Source organism: Coregonus clupeaformis, chromosome 24 (assembly GCF_020615455.1).
Source record: "Coregonus clupeaformis isolate EN_2021a chromosome 24, ASM2061545v1, whole genome shotgun sequence".
NCBI lineage: Eukaryota > Metazoa > Chordata > Actinopteri > Salmoniformes > Salmonidae > Coregonus > Coregonus clupeaformis.
This window is the reverse complement of record NC_059215.1, coordinates 2,057,712-2,081,058: the sequence shown is the minus strand read 5'-3', so window position 1 is coordinate 2,081,058 and position 23,347 is coordinate 2,057,712. Positions and strand designations below refer to the sequence as shown.

General features: G+C 40.3%; 1 protein-coding gene across 1 annotated transcript in view; it reads left to right on the top strand.

The window, feature by feature from the left end:
• LOC121537772 (unconventional myosin-VIIa-like) overlaps positions 1–15,432 on the top strand; it is a 59,818-nt gene extending 44,386 nt beyond the window's left edge. The window contains exons 31-48 of the mRNA XM_045206831.1: positions 646–816; positions 1,189–1,306; positions 1,461–1,587; positions 1,900–2,069; positions 2,348–2,541; positions 2,895–3,019; positions 3,090–3,247; positions 3,662–3,815; positions 3,945–4,100; positions 4,483–4,588; positions 4,794–4,907; positions 5,760–5,847; positions 6,376–6,482; positions 8,202–8,387; positions 11,487–11,603; positions 12,056–12,139; positions 12,220–12,339; positions 14,389–15,432. Of these exons, the coding sequence (XP_045062766.1) occupies positions 646–816; positions 1,189–1,306; positions 1,461–1,587; positions 1,900–2,069; positions 2,348–2,541; positions 2,895–3,019; positions 3,090–3,247; positions 3,662–3,815; positions 3,945–4,100; positions 4,483–4,588; positions 4,794–4,907; positions 5,760–5,847; positions 6,376–6,482; positions 8,202–8,387; positions 11,487–11,603; positions 12,056–12,139; positions 12,220–12,339; positions 14,389–14,481 (2,388 nt within the window). The 3' untranslated portion in view covers positions 14,482–15,432. The remainder of the gene's footprint in view (positions 1–645; positions 817–1,188; positions 1,307–1,460; positions 1,588–1,899; positions 2,070–2,347; positions 2,542–2,894; positions 3,020–3,089; positions 3,248–3,661; positions 3,816–3,944; positions 4,101–4,482; positions 4,589–4,793; positions 4,908–5,759; positions 5,848–6,375; positions 6,483–8,201; positions 8,388–11,486; positions 11,604–12,055; positions 12,140–12,219; positions 12,340–14,388) is intronic.
• The last annotated feature ends 7,915 nt before the right edge of the window (positions 15,433–23,347 follow it).

Below are 23,347 nucleotides of genomic sequence, written 5' to 3'. Positions count from 1 at the left end.
AGCATGATAATGCACAGCCCCATGTCGCAAGGGTCTGTACACAACTCCTGGAAGCTGAAAATGTCCCAGTTCTTCCATGGCCTGCATACTCACCAGACATGTCAACCATTGAGCACGTTTGGGATGCTCTGGATCGACGTGTAGGACAGCGTGTTCCAGTCCCACCAATATCCAGCAACTTCGCACAGCCATTGAAGAGGAGTGAGACAACATTCCACAGGCCACAATCAGCAGCCTGATCAACTCTACGAAGGACATGTGTTGTGCTGCAAATTGTGGTCACACCAGATACTGACTGGTTTTCTGATCTACACCCCTTCCTTTTTATTTATGTATCTGTGACCAGCAGACGCATTTCTATATTCCCAGTCATGTGAAATCCATAGATTAGGGCCTAATGAATTTATTTCAATTGACTCATTTCCTTATATGAACTGTAACTCAGTAAAATCTTAGAAATTGTTCCATGTTATCTTTAAATATTTTTGTTCAGCGTATATGTGAATGCACATTCATGCCTGATGTTTTTTTGTAAAATATGAAAGTGTTAAAGCTTCCCCTTATCTCTCACTCCATCTATCCACTCACCCTCTATCAATCTCCCTCTCTCTCCATCTCTCTCCCATCCCGCTCTCTCTCGCTCAGGACGAGGATCTGGCGGAGCTGGCATCTCAGCAGTACTACGTAGAATATGGCTCCGAGATCCTCCAAGAGCGCCTCCTCAAACTCATCCCCTCCTACATCCCTGACCGTGAAATCAGCTCCGCCAAGACAACTGACAAGTGGGCCCAGCTAGTTGTCTCTGCCCACAGAAAGGTAGGTGTCCCCCAAGGATCGGTTTCAGAGCCCTTCACTTTCGGACCCAAAATCTGTTTCTCGTGCTCTTACAACAGGATTTGTCCTTTGAACTATTTGTCACTATATTCAGGGATGTAGCGGTAGGGTAAACACACGTAAGCACTGTTTCCACTGCTTATTCTTTAATGAATAGCGTTTAAGCATCTACTACGCCAAATTACTGTTTTCTGAATGAACATTTGTTAATCGCCGCCCGTCATCTCAATCGGCGTTCAGTGTTTACCCACCTTTGTTTTTACCACTACAACTTGACTATATTGTCCTATGAACAGTACATACGCTCACACACCCAGTTCTCAAACAGTCTCTCTAACCCCTCCTCTGCCTCAGGGAGTCTACACCCAGAAGAGGTTGGACCCTCAGAAGGTGAAAGAGGACGTGGTTGACTTTTCTCGTTTCAGGTGGCCTTTACTCTTCTCCCGCTTCTACGAGGCCTTCAAATTTTCAGGTAAGTCCACTGTTGATATTTATGGGAGTTTTGGCCAATGTAATACAAGGGATGTAACACTAATTATATTTCTGAGAAAGACCTGTATCGTATCCATGATGATATGACTAATTGTAGGTTGAAATGACCTCTAAGTAACCTTTGAACCCCTCAGGACCTAGCCTGCCTAAGAATGACGTCATTGTGGCAGTGAACTGGACCGGGGTCTACTTTGTGGATGAGCAGGAGCAGGTCCTTTTGGAACTCTCTTTCCCAGAGATTACTGCTGTGTCCAGTAGCAGGTAATGCTGCTACTATTCCTGTCTCCCAATAGTCTGTAGTCATTATTCGTCAATGATAATTAGATATGTTTTCATTCACTTGGTTGTTACTACTTTTCATTGATATCATGTTATTATAATGATGTCATTGAAATGATACAAAAATATGTATTCTTCAGTTGTAATATACAAAGCAACTGAATTAGAATAAGCATGTGCTTTTATACAACAAAATGAAATATGGAAATATGGAAAGATGAAAAAAATATATATAAAATAATATTATAATCTGTAACATTGTTTTGATATTGTATGAATCATTTCCCGTTACAGAGGGGGTAAGCTCCAGGGCCAGAGCTTCTCGCTGGCCACCATCAAAGGAGACGAGTATACGTTCACCTCAAACAATGCAGAGGACATCCGTGACCTTATTGTGACCTTCCTGGAAGGCCTCAGGAAGAGGTCAAAGTTTGTGGTGGCGCTGCTGGACTGCCCCAACCCCTGTAAGTAACCTACTAGCGCCTGTACGTTATTTACTTTATCTTATTTGGTTTATTACACGGGGGCAATGCACATTGAGCAACATTGGAATCACTTTTTAAGAACAGGTAATGTTTTTCAAAGCCAGCAAGGGAAAGTATGGTGAATGACTGTGGTCTTGTTGGTGTTTTCTTGTACAGTGGCATGTTTTTCAACACCACCACACATGACTTTCCCTCATAGGGGACAATAAAGTTAATTGAATGGAATTTCCATTGAATTGAATGTTGTGTTCCCGTAGCGGGCGGCGAGGACTCCACCTTCCTCAGTTTCTCCAAGGGCGACCTGATCCTATTGGACGAGCACTGCGGCGAGCAGGTCATGACCTCGGGGTGGGCCCATGGGGTCAATGACAAGACCAAGCAGCAGGGGGACTTCCCGGCCGACTGCGTCTACGTCCTGCCCACCGTCACCCGGCCGCAGTATGACATCGTGGTGAGTGACCTCATGACTAGGGTTGCAAGTTCCAGGAACTTTTAGAAACTATGCTCATGGGTCATTTTGAAAATCTATGGAAACTTGGGGAATTTATACCACAATATGACATTGTAGTGATTATGACCTCAGGCATTGCCAAGCTCCATACGGTCTTTACAGTTCTTATTCTGTAGTTTCTCTTTTACTAAAGTTTTTTTTTGTCTGTCTGCATCTTTCTTTCCCTCTCCACCTCTCTCTTTCTTCTGCTCCCTCCCCTCTCCATCTTTCGTCCCTTTTTTCTCCATCTCACTCTTCCTCTCTTTTTTGCACCCTTCCATCCTCTCTCTCTCCCTCCTCTCTCTCTCTGCTAGGCTCTGGTGACTATGACTCCAGACCAGAGAAGAGAGTCCATCAACCTGTCCCAGATGGCCCTGGCTGAGAGTGAGGACAAGGTCAAGCCTTACACCCTAGAGGAGTTCTCCTACGACTACTTCAGGTAGTCACATGCACACTCACACTCTCACTCACTTCCTATTACACACTCACTATTCTCCTCCCCCCTCTAGACCCCCTCCTAAGAGCACTCTGATCAGGGTAATGATCCCTAAGGGCCGGGGGAAGGAGCGTCTGTGGTGTTGCACCAGGGAGCCCCTCAAACAGCCTCTGCTGAAGAAGGTGCTGGCCCATGAGGAGCTCTCCCAGGAGGCCCAACTGGCCTTCATTGATATCCTTACTGCCCTGCAGCCATTGTGTATCGAATACTTTATGCTTCATGTCCAAATCATCTTAAAGTAACTTTATTGAGCTACACAATCAATTTTAAACACTGGGATGATTTGACATAATTGACGTGCATTGTTTTTTGGACAAAAATGCTAAACAGTTAGCATTTGGAGACAGTGGCCAGGTAAACAAAACCAAAGCTGGATTGCTGTCTAACCTTGTCCATAGACTGCTTACTGGGTAAGGAAACCAATGTGTAATTTGGGTGAACTATCCCTTTAAATGTGACGCAAACCTCAACAGGTCATGGTATAATGTACATTATGTAGTAATGCATCATAGTTTTATGTCTGTGTTTAGCGTGTGTGGTATTGTGGTCAATGTTTGGTCATGGTCCTTGATCGCTCCCCTGCACCCCTGATGAAGTATATGGGTGACTACCCATCCAAGCGAGCGCGTTCGGTCAACGAGCTGACCGACCAGATCTTTGAGGGAGCGCTGAAGGCAGAGCCACTCAAAGACGAGATCTACTGTCAGATCCTCAAACAGCTCACCGAGAACCACATCAAGTATGTCTGACTCTGCAATCTACACACACAAGTTGTGGTCATATGGGGATTGACCATGGTGTGTATGTATGTGTGTGGCTGTGGTGTGTCTGCCTGCCTGCCTGCGTGCCTGTGTGTGTGGGTGTGCAGGTACAGTGAAGAGAAGGGCTGGGAGCTGCTGTGGCTCTGTACAGGTCTGTTCCCCCCCAGTAACATTCTGCTACCCCACGTCCAGAAGTTCCTCCAGGCTAAGAAGCACCACCCCCTCGCCCCTGACTGCATGCAGAGACTCCAGAAGGCCTTACGGTATATCTTACCCGCTTGTAAAGTATATTTACTTTAAGTGTTTCGACATGTACACACATTACAGGTTCAACCATTTAGGCAAAAGTTTTTTATTTATTTATTGAGTAAATAGAGGAGAAAAATGTTGACGTATTTAGGCAATAAGGGACAAATCCTAATTTGAGATCCATGCAAGATTTACGAAAAACATTTGAGTTGTGTGTGGATCTCAAGTAAGGATTTGTCTCCTAACTCGAGAGCCACTCAAGATCCATGCCTTCTTACTCATATTCCTTCCTTTGTCTTTCTCTTGTCTTCCTCTGGGTGAACAGTAATTGTAGCATGATGTACTACAGTACCCATAATGCTCTGTACACATAATGCTCTCTCCTTACTAATACAGTAATGGATCCAGGAAGTACCCGCCTCACCTGGTGGAGGTGGAAGCCATCCAGCACAAGACCACGCAGATCTTTCACAAAGTGTTCTTCCCCGATGACACAGACGAGGTGAGAGGTCAACCTCATCAATGTTGTTACAAAGTTGCAATGGCACAATGAGGCCCAAAACGTGAAGTCAACATTGAGACAATGTTGTGTGTTTGCTGGGTAACAGAGACAAATACAACACACATGCTGACTTATTCTAACCTGGAACGTATTGTGTGGTCACTTTCATTGCAAATTGTGTAAATTGTGTTTTTCTTTTTTTCAGGCTTTCGAGGTGGAGTCGAGCACTAAATCCAAAGAGTTCTCTCTGAACATCTCAGGCAGACTGCTCCTCAAGTCCTCTGAGGGCTTCAGCCTGTTTGTCAAGATCACTGACAAGGTACAATACTAGGATATGACCGATATTAAATCTGAAATCCACAGTGGTGAAACTGCCACGTCCGTTTGCGATATTACAACAACAAAGAAATTACTTCAAACAAAGAACAGTTTCTTTCCCTCGGACATCATTGAAGGTGTGATAGAACAGCAGAATATGTACTGCGACTTTTTTTTACCATGATGCTGGATGCTCCTCTCCTCCATTTCATCAACAAAACAAAAACAATAGCCAAGGCGCTGGGGTGAACAGTGCGGCTGTTTCCCCTTTTACTGCTAAGCCTCCCCAGCGAGAAAAACTGGTTGCAATGACATCATTAGGACATGTTTTTTTACTTTGCGGTCAGGGTGTATACTGGTTGTAAAATTATGTTTTTTTAAACATTACGTATTTACCTGGTTGTAATCTGCTTATATGACCAGATAACAACCAAAATATGACATCTTTCCCTGACTTCTTGATGAATCCTGTTTGTAAGCTGGTTGTAAACAAGAACCATTTACAACCAGAAATTACGTCATTATGACCCATGCAAAAGTTTGCCCTCTGGATCAGTACAAGATTGTGTTCTAATAACATACAAAAATACACCCAAATAATATATATAATTTCATAATATTTATCCAAATTATATACAAAATATTACAGTATGAGTCGCAGATCTTAATAATTCAAAACTGGGCTGTTTTGAAAGATTATATACTTCTCTATACCTCCACTAGGAGTTTACACCAATTTATGTTATTTTTGTAAGATTTCACTACTGTCGGAATGTGAGGGTGATTCAAATGATTCTAGATAAACTGTATCAATATTTGTGTTTGACCTTTGACCTTTGCTGGTTGTTTCCAGGTCATCAGTGTGCCTGAGGGGGATTTCTTCTTTGACTTTGTAAGGCATCTGACCGACTGGATCAAAAAAGCTAGACCCGCAAAGGACGGTAAAGACGTTAACTGTAAAGGACCCTAGATTCAGTAGAAAGGTTACCCATATGAAGATTATCCAAGATTAGATCTGTTCTTTATCACCTTTAATTCTCCAAGACAAAAATTAGCTTTATTCAACAAAACATTTTTTGGGGGGGTGCTTTTCTAAGAGAAACAACCATATCTAATCTTAGATCTTTGTCATTCTGATCAAAATATGAGTTCTCTAAAGTCTCTTAAAGAAGTCTCCTTTCAACTTTTCCATAGGCATCTGACATTTGCTAGGTCCACAAGAAAGAAAGTCAACCACCCTATTAATCCTAAGGATTCATTGATGATCCAACTTTCAGCACCCAGTGCGGCCTTCAGGGTTGGGCCACATAAACATTTCATCAAACATGGTGTGTCATGTCAACACGTTGTGGTTGTGGCAAGGGTTAATGATAGGTGAAGGTTAAGCTTGGGTTGGGGAACTTGCCATCTATGTAGATGTATTAATATGAGAAGTATGTCCTGAATCTCTCTCTATCGTCAATCTGCAGGTGTAGTGCCTTCACTGAGCTATCAGGTGTTCTTCATGAAGAAACTATGGACCAATACCATGCCAGGGAAAGACTCCATGGCCGACTCCATCTTTCACTACAACCAGGTGTGTGTGCGTGCGTGTGTGTGTGCAGAGTGCGAATTACGCCATGACATTCAGGTCTGTATTTTTATTGACCTTATAATAAAGACGTCATTAAAATGATAAAAATAAATGAATTATATATTTGAGATTCTTCAAATAGCCACCCTTTGCCTTGATGACAGCTTTGCACACGCTTGGCATTCTCTCAACCAGCTTCACCTGGAATGCTTTTCCAACAGTCTTGAATGGAGTTCCCACATATGCTGAGCACTTGTTGGCTGCTTTTCCTTCTCTCTGCCGTCCGACTCATCCCAAACCATCTCAATTGGGTTGAGGTCGGGGATTGTGGAGGCCAGGTCATCTGATGCAGCACTCCATCACTCTCCTTCTTGGTAAAATGGCCCTTACACAGCCTGGAGGTGTGTTGGGTCATTGTCCTGTTGAAAAACAAATGATAGTCCCACTAAGCCCAAACCAGATGGGATGGCGTATCGCTGCAGAATGCTGTGGTAGCCATGCTGGTTAAGTGTGCCTTGAATTCTAAATAAATCACAGACAGTGTCACCAGCAAAGCACCCCCACACCATAACACCTCCTCCTCCATGCTTTATGGTGGGAACTACACATGCGGAGATCATCCGTTCACCCACACCGCGTCTCACAAAGACACGGCGGTTGGAACCAAAAATCTCAAATTTGGACTCCAGACCAAAGGACAAATTTCCACCGGTCTAATGTCCATTGCTCGTGTTTCTTGGTCCAAGCAGGTCTCTTCTTATTATTAGTGTCCCTTTAGTAGTGGTTTCTTTGCAGCAATTCGACCATGAAGGCCTGATTCACACAGTCCCCTCTGAGCAGTTGATGTTGAGATGTGTCTGTTACTTGAACTCTGTGAAGCATTTATTTGGGCTGCAATTTCTGAGGCAGGCAACTCTAATGAACTTATCCTCTGCAGCAGAGGTAACTCTGGGTCTTCCATTCCTGTGGCGGTCCTCATGAGAGCCAGTTTCATCATAGTGCTTGATGGTTTTTGCGATTGCACTTGAAGAAACTTTCAAAGTTCTTGACATTTTCCATATTGACTGACCTTCATGTCTTAAAGTAATGATGGACTTTCATTCCTCTTTGCTTATTTGAGCTGTTCTTGCCTTTTTTGGTTACTACATGATTCAATATGTGTTATTTAATAGTTTTGATGTCTTCACTATTATTCTACAATGTAAAAGGTTGTAAAAATAAAGAAAAATCCTTGAATGAGTAGGTGTGTCCAAACTTTTGACTGGTAGTGTATACTTAAGTATCAAAAGTATTAATTATTTCAAATTCCTTATATTAAGCAAACCAGACAGCACCATTTTCTTGTTTTTATTTTATTTACTGATTGTCAGGGTCACACTCCAACACTCAGACATCATTTACAAACGAAGCATGTGTGTTTAGTGAGTCTGCCAGATCAGAGGCAGTAGGGATGACCAGGGATGTTCTCTTGATAAGTTTGTGAATTGGACCATTTTCCTGTCCTGCTAAGCATTCAAAATGTAACGGGTAATTTTGGATGTCATGGAAAATGTATGGAGTAAAAAGTACATTATTTTCTTTAGGAATGTAGTGAAGTAAAAGTAGTTAAAAATATAAATAGTAAAGTCAAAAATATAAATAGTAAATTACATGCTTGTGTGTGCTTGACTGTCTGCATATTTGTCTTAAGTGTATTGACCCTCCTCACTGCTCTCTCTTCAGGAGCTTCCCAAGTATCTCCGTGGTTACCACAAGTGTTCCCGGGAAGAGGTTTTCCAGCTGGGAGCGCTGATCTACAGGGTGAAGTTCGAGGAGGACAAATCCCAGTTTCCCAACATTCCCAAGATGCTGAAGGAGCTGATCCCTCAGGACCAGATCAGACACCTCTCGCCTGACGACTGGAAACGGGTGAGTCGTAAAATCAGAATTCCTATAGGACTAGTTTATCTGGACCGCGTGACCTGACCGAGAAAAACTATAGGAGTGCTGATCTAGGATCAGTTTTGTATTTTAGGTTATAAAGAATAAGAGGGGGAACCTGAATGTAGATCCCATTCTTTGTGAAACCCTTACCGAAGAAACAGTCTTCTGGCAAACAGTTCTGGCAAATATTTGGCCAATTTGCCGCAAATCTGCAGCAAGCTCATATTTTCACATGCAAATTGCTTTTGTGGCAAACTGTTGCGGCAAATTTGCGGTGACTTGTGAACTTCTGGCAAACAATTCTAGGAAACTTGTGGTGAACATTCTACTGATTATGAATATGGAAATTAGATCAGGTTTTTGGTTACTTTATGTATTAACAACATTGAAATGTTGTATCAACATCACATAATTTTAAATGAACGTGCTTCAAACAGAGAACTAAACTAAACATACTAAATGTTCAAAATACACTAAACAACATGTATTCCATTTCTTATCAGATAAAAATAAATCCAATACAACTTGAAATCATCAGCATGCTAAATAAATTGTTTATTTAATATTTTTATGTAGTTACAACATTTACATGAGAGAAATGTGAACACTATGGGGATGTTGACCTTAGGATGTTTAACTCGCAAGTGCGTTTTGGACTTCTAACCCCATTTAAACATTGTGTGTTTGAGCTAGAGTGGTGTTTGTGAGGGTGGATCCGGAAGGTGCCTGGGGACGGTTCTTCTCACAAAAACGTCTTTAAAGTCTGAATGGTTTGAGCTCATTTATGAAAAGCTGAGACTCTCACGAACATGTAATGCTGTCTCTATGATGCTCATAAGTCACACGAGTAGTTAGAATGTAAGGAGTTCTTCTACATAGACGATCATAGTGCCTATAATACTGTAATAACCTCACATAGTTGCTGTCACAAACTCCAAACTCTACACAGTTGTCACTAACTAGTTGGATATTAATTTCCCGCTGAGCAAACCATTTCTGTACTTACTGAATTCTTATAAATTCATTTTTATCAGGTTTTTGCTTGGCGGACCTTATGTTTTTGTGTTCTACTTGTAGCCCTGGTTGTCCTGAAAAGAAAATGTTAAAACACTTAATTGTGAGGCTAAATATAAGGACTGGACATGCAGATAAATGAAAGTAGTGAAAAGAAAATCAGATTTTTGCTGGGGTCTGGTGAACTGTTTGCCACTAGTGGCAATAAGTATTATTATTATGGCAGATTCACCACTAGTGACAAACATTTGCAACATTTCTGGCAACATTTATAGCTCCCAGACGAGCTTAACACATTTTATGCTCGTTTCGAGGCATACAATACCGAGCCATCCAGGAAGACTCTCGCTGCTCCGGACGTCCAAGGCTGACTCTCAAAAGGGTGAATAGACACAAAGCCGCCGGCCTAGATGGCATCCCTGGCCGCGTCCTCAGAGTGTCTGCTGAGCAGCTGGTGGGCGTCTTCTCGGTCATCTTCAACCTGTCCCTGTTCCAGGCTGTAGTCCCCACCTGCTTCAAGGAGACCACCATCGTCCCAGTGCCCAAGAAAAACAAGGTGACATACCAAAATGAATATTGCCCCGTCTCACTCACCCCAGTCATCATGAAGTACTTCGATAGGCTGGCCTTGGCCCACATCAAGGCCAGCATGCCAGGCACACTGGACGCACTCCAATTTGCCTACCGCTCCAACAAATCCACAAAATATGCCTTTTCCATTGCTATTCACACGGCCAATAACACATCTGGACAAGAGGAACACCTATGTGAGAATTCTGTTCATTGACTACAGTTCAGCATTAAACAATATTGTTCCCTCCAAGCTCGACACCAAGCTCAGAGCCCTGGGTCTGGACAACACCCTCTGCAACTGGATCCTGGACTTCCTGACGGGCAGACCACAGGCTGTGAGGATTGGCAACAACACCTGCTCCACACTGACTCTTAACACAGGGACCCACCAGGGGTGTGTCCTCAGCCCTCTGCTGTACTTCCTGTTCACCCACAACTGCATCATCAAGTTTGCTGACGACACCATGGTTGTAGGCCTGATAACCAATAATGACGTGTCAGCCTGTACGGAGGAGGTAGGTGAACTTGCATTCTGGTGCCAGTACCGCAAGGCCCTCCAGTGGGTGGTGAAGACGGCCCAGTACATCACTGGGATAGTGCTCCCACCCATCCAGGACATCTACTCAAAACAGTGCCTGAGAAAGGCCCGCAGCATCATCAAGGAGCCCACACACCAGTATCAGAGCATGAGGTCTGATACCAACAGGCTCAGAGATAGTTTCTATCTTCAAGCCATCAGACTGCTGAACACTGAACTGGATTGACCACCTGCTCTGATTCTCCTCACCTTAGCACACATGCACTCACTCATGCACACACCCACCCATATATACATTCATGCTACACACACATCACAACTTCTGCTACCAGACTCGTATTATGATAGCTAAATACTGCACAATTTAAACACTTGCCCCCCAATTCTCCCTTCCCCAAAACACATGTAAATATTGGACTATAATTGTGCCTTCCTGTATCATACTTATGCTAAAATGTTTATTCTATTCTACTGAGCCATTTACTTTATGTTCATATTCTTATCTTGTATTATTTCTTATTGTTGAGAAGGAACCTGCATTTGGTTCAACAGTGTATATCATTTCTATCCTGTACATATGACTAATAAAATTTTAACTTGATTTTGTGGCACACTATTTAGTTTGCAGCAAATTTGCCGCAAACTTACGGGAAGTTTGCCGCAACAAATTCATTTTTGTAAGGCTCCATGGATCCTAGTTATTGTGTCATCACAAATGTATAACGACATGCTAATTACATTGGCTGAGCAAGGATTTTGTGCTAATTTAGCAGAGGTACAGTAGTTCAGTGTACTACGCTTGCGTGATGAGTAACCTTGCCTGAGACCTGAAGACTTGCGCTAGCTCCTCAAATGAGTGTCTAAGCTTTAGGTCAGTTCACAGGCTTGTAGTGCATAAGAAACCGGGGTTTAAATCATATTTGGTCACACTCTCTGCTGCTTGATTTTCTGTCTCACAGTCTATAGTGGCGTTGTTCAACAAGCAGTCGGGGAAGACTCGAGAGGAGGCCAAGCTCTCATTCCTCAAAGTCATCTTCAAGTGGCCTACATTTGGCTCGGCCTTCTTTGAAGTCAAGGTAAAGATTTCTATAGGAATGCTGTATGGATTTCTGTATGAATTCATGTTATTGTGCAGAACTGGGGCAGAATGATAATTGTTTGTTGGGTTATTAGTGCATTAGAGTTACCGTGTCCATTTGAGTGCTGTTTGGTACTTTAGGAGGTTTTTGTTCCAATGTTCAAATAACTTTTCTTGATCAATGTTCAGAACACTCAACTCAATCTCAGGTCATGGACTATTATCATTGACCTGGTTAGAGAGTTGCTGTGAATTCCTTGCTACTTTCTTTTGATGTATTGTTGTTTTATTTATTTATTATCTCTGTCAGTCTATACATCTGCCTAATGTCTGCCTCAATCACAGTATTTATCTATATGATTAATAAAAAATAGTTCACAAACTCAATTTGTTCGTTATAGGTTTATAAGATACCAATTACAACTTAATGGATGTTCTCCTATTCAACAGCAAACCACTGATCCAAACTTCCCAGAGACCCTCTTGATAGCAATAAACAAACATGGTGTCAGCCTGATCGACCCCAAGTCAAAGGTGAGTGTGTGTGTGTCATGGAAGTTGTGTATGTGTGTGTGTGTGCTAAACAAGTATTTCTCCAATTCCCACCTGAACAGGACATCTTAACGACACACCCGTTCACTAAGATCTCCAACTGGAGCAGTGGAAACACCTACTTCCACATCACCATCGGCAACCTGGTCCGAGGCACCAAGCTGCTGTGTGAGACCTCACTGGTGAGCTACTGGACATTTCAACACTCACAATATGACATCACATGAGATGTCAATGGCTCTCAGGCAGTGTTGGTATACAGTATTTAGGGGTAGCCTATTTTAGAAAGATTCCTCACACTCTACACATACAGTGCATTTGGAAAGTATTCAGAACATGTTATGTTACACCCTTAGTCTAAAAATAAATAAAAAATCGCATCAATAATCATAATGGCAAAGTGAAAAAGTGAAAAAGGTTTTTAGAATTTTTTGCAAATTTATTAAAAATCAAAACAGAAAACAGTATTCAGACCCTTTGCTGTGAGACTCGAAATTGAGCTCAGGTGCATCCTGTTTCTATTGATCATCCTTGAGATGTTTCTACAACTTGATTGGAGTCCACCTGTGGTAAATTCTATTGATTGGACATGATTTGGAAAGGCACACTCCTGTCTATATAAGGTCCCACAGTTGACAGTGCATGTCAGAGCAAAAACCAAGCCATGAGGTCGAAGGAATTCTCAGTAGAGCTCCGAGACATGATTGTGTTGAGGCACAGATCTGGGGAAGGATACCAAAAAATATCTGCAGCATTGAAGGTCCCCAAGAACACAGTGGCCTCCATCATTCTTAAATGGAAGAAGTTTGGAACCACCAAGACTCTTCCTAGAGCTGGCCGCCCAGCCAAACTGAGCAATTGGGGAGAAGGGCCTTGGTCAGGGAGGTGACCAAGAACCCGATGGTCACTCTGACAGAGCTCCAGAGTTCCTCTGTTGAAATGGGAGAACCTTCCAGAAGGACAACCATCTCTGCAGCACTCATAGCATTTATCGTAGAGTGGCCAGATGGAAGCAACTCCTCAGTAAAAGGCACATAACAGCCTGCTTGGAGATTGCCAAAAGGCACCTAAAGGACTCTGACCATGAGAAACAAGATTCTCTGGTCTGATGAAACCAAGATTGAACTCTTTGGCCTGAATGCCAAGCGGCACGTCTGGAGAAAATCTGGCACCATCCCTACAGTGAAGCATGGTGTCAGCGTCATGCTGTGTGGATGTTTTTCATCGGCAGGGACTGGGAGACTAGATCAAGGTCATGATCAAGGGAAAGATGAACGGAGCAAAGTACAGAGAGATCCTTGATGAAAACATGCTCCAGAGCACTCAGGACCTCAGACTGGGGCGAAGTTTCACCTTCCAACAGGACAACGAATCTAAGCACACAGCCAAGACAACGCAGGAGTGGCTTCGGGACAAGTCTCTGAATGTCCTTGAGTGGCCCAGCCAGAGCCCGGACTTGAACCCAATCGAACATCTCTGGAGAGACCTGAAAATAGCTGTGCAGCGACGCTCCCCATCCAACCTGACAGAGCTTGACAGGATCTGCAGAGAAGAATGAGAGAAACTCCCCAAATACAGGTGTGCCAAGCTTGTATCGTCATAACCAAAAAGACTAAGCTGTAAACGCTGCCAAAGGTGCTTCAACAAAGTACTGAGTAAAGGGTCTGAATACTTATGTAAATGTAATATTTCCATTTGTAAAACATTAGCAGCAATTTCTAAAAACCTGTTTTTGCTTTGTCATTATGGGGTATTGTGTGCAGATTGATGAGCATAAAAAAATTGAATAAGGCTGTAACATAACAAAATGTGGAAAAAGTCAAGGAGTCTGAATACTTTCCGAATGCACTGTATAGACAGGTTAGCTGACAACGTCGTGAAACGATACGCACACCTCAAAGGGTTAGAAGGCTCTGTGTTGTTGGGGTTCTGGATGGCCAGATAGCTAACAACAATGACAAGAAACTGCCATCTGGTGGCTCGTTTTAGCTCGTTTGATTTTGTTCTTGATACAGTGTCTTGTTTTGAGAGCCGGCTTGGAGTGACAGTTGAGCAGGTTTTCACTTTTGGGACTATTCTGTTGGCTCCATTGCGCCAGGCAAGCTCAATCAAGTGCATGTAAAAGTATTTGACAGATACTACTATTTGAACACAGGTCTGATTCATAGGCTACCATGAAATATGGCAAAACATTAATGTACCTTTGAACTGGTTTGTCTTTGTGACCACAGGGCTACAAGATGGACGACCTCCTGACCTCTTACATCAGCCAGATGCTGACCACCATGACTAAACAGAGCGGTTCCCGTGGCAACATCAAGTGATCTGGAAAGTAATTGATCCCGCTGTTGAGTGTAGTAGGCCTCGAGGGCTATTACACTGTCTCATTAAAACATAGAAGGATACATACAACCCTTCCTCATAACATGCCAAATCAAAAACATGCACACACACACAGATGCACTTGACTGATTTTCTCCCAAAAATGTGGATCAAAGAGAGTGGGAAATGCAGGAGAATCTCTGGTCTTTGAGTCTATTCTACAGATACTTCTCATCTCAGAACTACAGGTACAACGTTGCTACAACGTCTGACTGCAATGTCTGAGACATTCGATGAATATAATGCATCTCCACCACTATTGTGTTAAAGAAATGTACATAGATCATTGGTTAAGGGGATGGAGGGACGATAGCGGCATTGCGACTAGAATTCTCTTTTTTTATTGTCAGTAGGAATTGTGACGATTTACATTTTTGATTGATGTTTTGGCCATGACCATAATTTGACTGATTGTCAGATGTTGGTTTATAGCTTGGATCCTGTCTTAACAATCACCGATTGCCTTTATTTGACCTATACCCAAATGCACAACCAACAAGTACAACTTGTTACATGGCAACTAATCAGGAGCTTTGTTTATAAAATGTTTTTACGCAAAAATGTTTTTGGTCCAATTTTGTGATTTATAAATATTGGGCCTAAACCTATACAACTAAGGCTTGTCCATACTGTATATCTCATGTGTAATCACTATTATATTTTGGTTTAGAGTTTAATTCAACATTATTCCTTATCATTATCACATGCAGGCTAAATAGTTTATTTCAATATCAATTCATACCCAATCAGTGTTATTAGTACATTTTATGAGTACAGTCAGATTTACCTCTAGACATTAGCTGGCTCTAGGACTTTGCTTACAGTGTGTATACCACATCACTGTAAAAACCTTTAGTGGAAAGTTGACAATATTTAATAATGTGATATTTCTAACGAGCACATATTTAGCTATTTGCCTAATGAATTAATAATTGAATCAAATGTATTCTGTAAATAAATTGTTTCATATGACTTGGCTTTTTAAAATTGTGGATCAATCAATGAATTTTAAGTTTAAAGGTGAACTCCGTTAAATTACAAAATACAGTATCATCTACGTACAGAAATCAACAACAAATGTGTCAAGACTGCCATTATTGGCTCTTAAAGGTGCCTGTTTTGGCATATTAAAGTTAAGTTATTGTTGATGTCTGTAAGCAGGATATCACCCCCACAGGCATCGCACACATCCCCACGAGCTAAAAAATAAGAATATTATTGTATAAGCCATGAAAATCTTTTTTTGAATTACAGGAAATTATACTGAACAAAGATATAAATGCAACATGCAACAATTTAAAAGATTTTGCTGAGTTACAGTTCATACTGAAAAAGGAAATAAGTGAATTGAAATAAATAAATTAGGCCCTAATCTATGGATTTCACATGACTGGGCAGGGGTGCATCCATAGGTGGGCCTGGGAGGGCTAGGCACACCCACTTGGCAGCCAGGCCCACCCACTGGGGAGCCACGCTCAGCCAATCAGAATGAGTTTTTCCCACAAAAAGGCTTTATTACAGACAGAAATACTCCTTAAAATCTGAGAGAAATAAGCTTTTTGTGTGAGTGGAATATATCTGGGATTTTTTTTTATTTCAACTCATGAAACATGGGACCAACACTTTTTATGTTGCATTGATATTTTTGTTCAATGTAGCTTTAAAATTGCAAATATCTTTCTCAGCCTCATGGCAAAATGTGTAAAATAGCAGGAAATTAGCTCAGGGATTCTTGACAGTCGGGACAATCCTTGTCCGGCAGGGAAACTTTATTTTTATAGTTGAAAAAATTGATTTTGTTGCATTATTTTAGCCAAAAATTGACATTTAGGGGGATTTTCTCAGGAAAATATTTGTTTTGGAATTTTCTAAATACTTTCAATACTATTCATTTCCATGTCGGCTCTATGCCTGGAAATGCCCTTGTCCGGCGCAAAGGATCCCAATTTCAAACACTCCCAAAAAGTATTTAAAATTCTAAAAACAGGCAATAATGGATAATGATCTTATGTAGTTTATTGCAATAGTCCTCTGCAATAGTCAACCATGTGGTGTGCATTTTTGTGTTTGAAAAGGTGCGGCGTTAAGTGAGTGAGAGGGGAAATGGTTGCATATCCCAGAGCCGACCGGGGGTCTATGAGCAGGGGTAGTGAGAGAGAGCTTTCAATTTTGTGTAGATGAGGGATATACATTTTTAAATATAGTATACATCTAATCTAATTTTTCATTGTCCTATCATGATGGAAAGATCCCTAACCCTATAACCTGGACACCCACCTGAGCGACCCATACACCAAAGAGAAGTTCCCATCTCTTTTATGGACCTGCTGTGAATAAGCAGCCTAAACAGAGAAATAAATGCAGTCAGAGACCTACTTGAGCAGCACCGCCCCCTCAAGATTCTGAGCCTGCCTGGCAGGGTTGGTCCTACAAAGCCAGAGCCCCCTGATGGGAGAGCATAATATACAAGGAAATTCTCAAAGCTGCTAATGAGAACCTTGACGACCTTTTACCTAACCGGTGGGGATTCCGGTGGGGTACGCCCACCCAGGTAGTGGCAGTGCTGGCAACACTGGCTGCAGTAACCCATGGGGAGGGGGTCACACTCGGACAATCAGAGAGGGGGTTTATCATTGTGGCCCAGGTGGCACAAAATAATCAAAGGTCTGACCGCATGGAGATGCTTGGGAAAATGGTTACAACAGGGGATCAGAGTGTTTGTGTCTCAGGTGAAGAGGGTGGATCTGATCTCCATCACCTAGGACTTGACATAGATTAAGTAGATTAATCAAATCTCACATTGTTATCAATTTCTGCTCAATCTGCATGCTTTCTCAATCAGCTTTAACTGTATGTGCACTCGTAAATCAAGTTATTTCTCGAGTTGGGCTCTGGGATATAACAGCCGTTGAGTATCTGATTTTATGGTGGATTGTGGAGGAGGGGGGTTGAGTGTGTTGGAGTATGTGAGTATGTGCGTGTGTGCTTGTCTGGCATCTGTTGTGGGGGGGTGGGGATGTTGGGGGGGAGGGTATGGAATGGACCACGGGAATTATTTGCCAGGATAATAATTGCTTGTCAATGAATTAAATGTAATACAATGGCAATCCGGGTTATATGTTAGAATCCTACGCGTGAACTGCCGACATTATTACGCATATTAATTGATAATGATGGAAAATAGGATATGCATAATTTTAAAAAAATAGTTATATAGATATATATAGAGAGAGAGGTGAAAGCATTGGAAATGCTTTTGGCGGTTAATCTGCTTCTGTTTTGTGGGTGGCACTGTGTGCTGTTTCCGATGGATGGGTCCTGGCCTCTTGGGGCCTTAGGGATACGGAGGGACGTGGGAGGGATACGGAGGGACGTGGATAGGATGCTGATCACTGGGATGACGGCTCAACTTGGGATGGGGAGGGGCTTTAGCGGGGGAATTAGTGGAGAACAATTGAAGAGTTACTCCGTAGCAATGCAAATATCACGGTACAGCTATATGGACACTCAATCATTACGCTATTTTTTATTGGTAAATTTACAAACATATATAATGATAAATAGACTTGAAACTTGTATCTCATTATGGTGTATGGTGAAATAAGTATAGCCAGTTATAATTGTAATGGCTTAGCTGATAATAACAAAAGAAGAACAATATTTACATGGCTCAAAGAGAAGGAATATAATATCTATTGTATACAGGAAACTCATTCAACAATTCGAGATGAAGTAGCGTGGAAAAAATAATGGGGGGGATATACTTCTCCCATGGGCAAAGAAATTCAAAAGGGGTGATGATATTAATTAATAGTCATTTCGATCCGAATGTGCAAATTGTCCAAATAGATACGCAAGGTAGATGGATTATTTTAAATATGTTATTGGACCATAAACAGATATGGCTCATTAACCTTTACGGACCAAATAATGATGATCCACAATTATTTGACAATATATAGAATAAATTATCAAGCCTGCAAGCAACTCAAGACAATATTATTATGGTGGGGGATTATAATACTGTTTTAAATAGCTCAATGGACTGTAAAGGATATCACACCACAAACAATCACCCACATGCTCTTAAGGAAATTGTGAATGTCATGGATACATTAGAACTAGTAGATATATGGAGGCTTAAATATACTGATCTAGTGAGATATACATGGCGGAGATTGAATCAAGCTAGTCGTCTTGACTTCTTTCTTATCTCATTCTCGTTGGCACCAAAAGTAAAAAAAAGTGTTGATAGGGGACAGAATGCGGTCGGACCATCATATAATAGGCATATACATTACTCTTACTGAATTTCCACGTGGGCTAGGATATTGGAAATTTAATCAAAGCCTATTGGATGATAATTTATTTATAATTAGAACAAAGGAATTTATAACTGACTTTTTCCAACATAACATAGGTACAGTGAATCCCCTTATTGTATTGGACACCTTTAAATGTGCCTTTAGAGGCCATGCAATTCAGTACTCATCTCGAAAACAAAAGCAATTTAGGTCAAAAGAGTTTATACTAAGAAAGGAAATAGAAAGTCTAACAGAACAGATAGATGGCAATAAAAACTGTAACATAGAGGCTCAGAATAAATTAGAGGAAAAACAAAAAGAAATGGAGAAACTTATTCAAGAAAGATCAAGTGTAATATATTATAAAAATAAAGCAAACTGGATGGAATATGGGGAAAAGTGCACACAATTCTTTTTTAATCTTCAACATAGGAATGCTACCAAAAAGAACTTAATGAAACTGGTTACAATTGACGGAGTCACCCATAATTCACCAAATGATATTTTGAAGGAAGAAACAAAGTACTTTAAGCATATGTTTTCTTTTCAGTCGCCTCCATCTCCTCTAACTGAAGCTAATTGTAGAGATTTTTTTCTATTGATAATGTCAAATTAACAGCCACACAGAAAGACTCATGTGAAGGTGAAATTACAGAGGAGGAACTTCTGGATGCAATTAAAGACTTTAAGTCTGGGAAAACTCCAGGGTTGGATGGCATACCAGTCGAGGTATACCAAACCTTTTTTGATATACTAAGAGGACCGTTATTAGTATGTTTTAACCACTCCTATGTAAATGGTAGATGATCTGACACTCAAGAAGAAGGTCTGATCTCATTATTACTGAAACAGGATACAAGTGGAAAATATAAAGATCCAGTCCATTTACAAAATTGGAGGCCCCTTACACTTCAGTGTTGTGATGCAAAAATCCTAGCAAAATGTATAGCGCATAGAATTAAAAAGGTATTGTCGGATATTATTCATTCTAATCAGACAGGTTTTTTACATGGAAGATACATTGGAGATAATATAAGGCACGTATTGGAAACAATAGAACACTATGGAAAATATGGGAAACCAGGCCTGCTATTCATAGCAGACTTCGAAAAGGCATTTGATAAAGTTCGACTGGGGTTTATATATAAATGCCTGGAGCATTTCAATTTTGGAGAATCTCTTATAAAATGGGTCAAAATCATGTATAGTAACCCTAGGTGTAAAATAGTAAATAATGGCTATTTCTCTGAAAGTTTTAAACTGTCAAGAGGAGTGAAACAAGGTTGTCCACTATCGGCATATCTATTTATTGTGGCCATCGAGATGTTAGCTATTAAAATCAGATCCAATAATAATATCAGAGGATTAGAAATACAGGGCTTAAAAACAAAGGTGTCATTGTACGCTGATGACTCATGTTTTCTTTTAAATCTACAACTAGAATCCCTCCACAGCCTCATAGAGGATCTAGATACATTTTCTAACCTCTCTGGATTACAACCAAATTATGACAAATGTACTATATTACGTATTGGATCACTAAAAAATAAAAAATTTACATTACCATGTAGTTTACCAATAAAATGGTCTGATGGTGATGTGGATATACTCGGAATACATATCCCAAAGGAAATAAATGATCTCACTTCAATACATTTTAATAGAAAGTTAGCAAAAATAGATAAGATCTTACTACCATGGAAAGGAAAATACCTGTCAATTTGTGGAAAAATCACCCTGATTAACTCTTTAGTATTATCCCAGTTTACCTATTTGCTTATGGTCTTGCCTACGCCTAGCGAACAGTTTTTTTTAATTATATGAGAAAAAAATATTCAATTTTATTTGGAACGGCAAGCCAGACAAAATTAAAAGAGCATATTTATATAATGAATATGAATTCGGAGGACAGAAATTATTAAAGCATTAGACCTATCACTAAAAGCTTCAGTCATACAAAAGTTATACTTAAATCCGAACTGGTTCTCAAGCAAATTAGTAAGATTGTCTCACCCAATGTTCAAGAAAGGCCTTTTTCCCTTTATTCAGATTACAACCTCTCACTTTCAGTTATTTGAAAAGGAAATAATCTCCCAAATGTCACTATTTCTAAAACAAGCCATAGAAAGTTGGTTGCAATTTCAATGTAATCCTCCAGAAACGACAGAACAAATAATGCAACAAATATTGTGGTTAAACTCAAATATACTAATTTATTTGTAAAACATTTTGGGACCAAATGTTTAAAAAAATATATAATCTTCGGAAATGATATCATCGGTAGGACTGGTGGAGTTATGTCGCACATGCAGTTAACAGAAACATATGGAAATGTCTGCTCTACCCAAAATTACAACCAAATAATTGCAGCCTTACCGCAAAAATGGAAGAGGAAAGTGGAAGGGGGAAAAAGTAAGGAACTTGTCTGTCAGCCTTTCATTAAAGAACATAATTGGTTAAAGAAAACTGTGATAAATAAAAAAGTATACCAGTTTCATTTAAGGACCAAAGGATTGACAGTCGTCCCATATAGATTGCAAAATAGTTGGGAAGAGATGTATGACGTTACGATTCCATGGCATAGTGTTTATGAACTGATATGCAAAACGACACTGGATTCAAAACTTTGAATTTTTCAATTTAAATTATTATATAAAATTCTTGCTACCAATAAAATGATATTTAAATGGGGGACACAATCTTCCCAGCTCTGCAGATTTTGCTGCAAAGAGACAATCATTAGATCATTTGTTTTGGTACTGTCCATTTGTAGCTTGTTTTTGGACACAGGTCCAGAAATGGCTAAAGGATTGCAATATTTACCTGGAGCTAACCCTGCAGATAGCATTACTGGGTGCTCTGAAAAGTCATAGTCAATCGATCAATAATATAATAATACTTTTAGCAAAAAAATATATTTTCAATTTACAATCTGTAGAAACAATGAGAATAGAAAGGTTCAGAACTTTTGTAAAACATAACAGTACAGTTGAATAATATATGGCAAATAGAAATCCAATATGGATGGTGTTAAATGAAGTTGAAGGATGGGACTAATAACAACTAACAACAACTAATAACAACAAGATAACTAATAATGTAAAGCATACTGTGTCCATAATAAGTATTTAGGTTATTGTTATGTGAATTATTTAACAAACTATTTTAGTGTCTCTGTGCGTCTCCCAAAAGGTTGTAAGTCTTTTGGGATTTAAGTAACGGCCAGAGTCCCATAGTCAGAGATATTTATTCATTGAGAATTCTGCCATCACAATTTCAGAGTCCATCTTTTATACTCATACGTCATACAAAAATAAATCCCTTTCCTCTGTAGGCGGGCTGTAGTTTTCCACTCTAAAACTGCTCTACTGACCTTCAGTTCACACACATATACACACATGCATACACACATACATACACACACACACACACACACACATATCCTACTCCCTGCTTTACTCAGTTATTGCCGTTCTCACAATATTCTGCACCATGTTTTCATAACAGTTTCTCCCCTCCCTAAATTGGGAGGCCTCTTTATCTTAGTTTCTCAGTTGTCTTTGTTGTCTGGCCTAACTCTTACTCACATTGCTAAATAGTGGCTCAATGCCATAGCCTTTACTGGTCCTACACTCACACATTTCTAACACATTATACACAGTTTCAGGGTGTAATAATTAGTCATTAATAATTAATCTATCAGTTATAGATTGAGAGCTTTTGTGAAAGAGCACAGTTAGAAAGATATGGCATATAGAAGCAAACCGGATGGACATCATGAAAATGATCGGAGAGGTTGAGGGTAGAGGAAGTTCAGGAGTAAAAACAAAATATAATTATTGTAAAATTGACTGTCCATAAAATGTATATAGCATGTATAAGCTGGAAGTAGAGCCCTAAGCATTGTTGTTCACTAGTTTACTCCAATTAGGGAAGGGGTGGTGGGGTTGGAAAGTAATAAAGGGAAATATATTTTTTTTAAGGATGTGTATGTATGTATGTATGTATGTATGTATGTATATATATTTGCGAGAAAAAAAAACATATGGGGGATTGGAAGTGATGCAGACAATTACATTGATGGAAGTTACAATCTATCTGCAATATTAAAGCTGATCTACTCCCTAAAAAAAAGAAAACTAAAATAAATAAATAAATATGTTCTATGGGTGTCACCTCATTACGCTGCCTTATGCTCAAAAAAGTGATGTGCCTATAAACGTTGACTACAATCAATCAAACACATTCAATAAAACATCAGGTTTGGGTCAAATCCAATACAACACATCACAGAGGTGGCAGCAGCTGAGACTGGGGAGTTTTCAGGATCAAAATAAATATGAAAAAAGTTAAAGTAAAACCTGCCTCAGTCTTCTATTACCTAACCCTAGGATTAGAGTTGCAAAGAGTTACCAGTAAACTACCAGAATTGGTATCATTCAAGGATTGTATGTAATCGATCACAATACATTAAGTGGCCCTTTTGGGTACTTCAGGTGTCTGA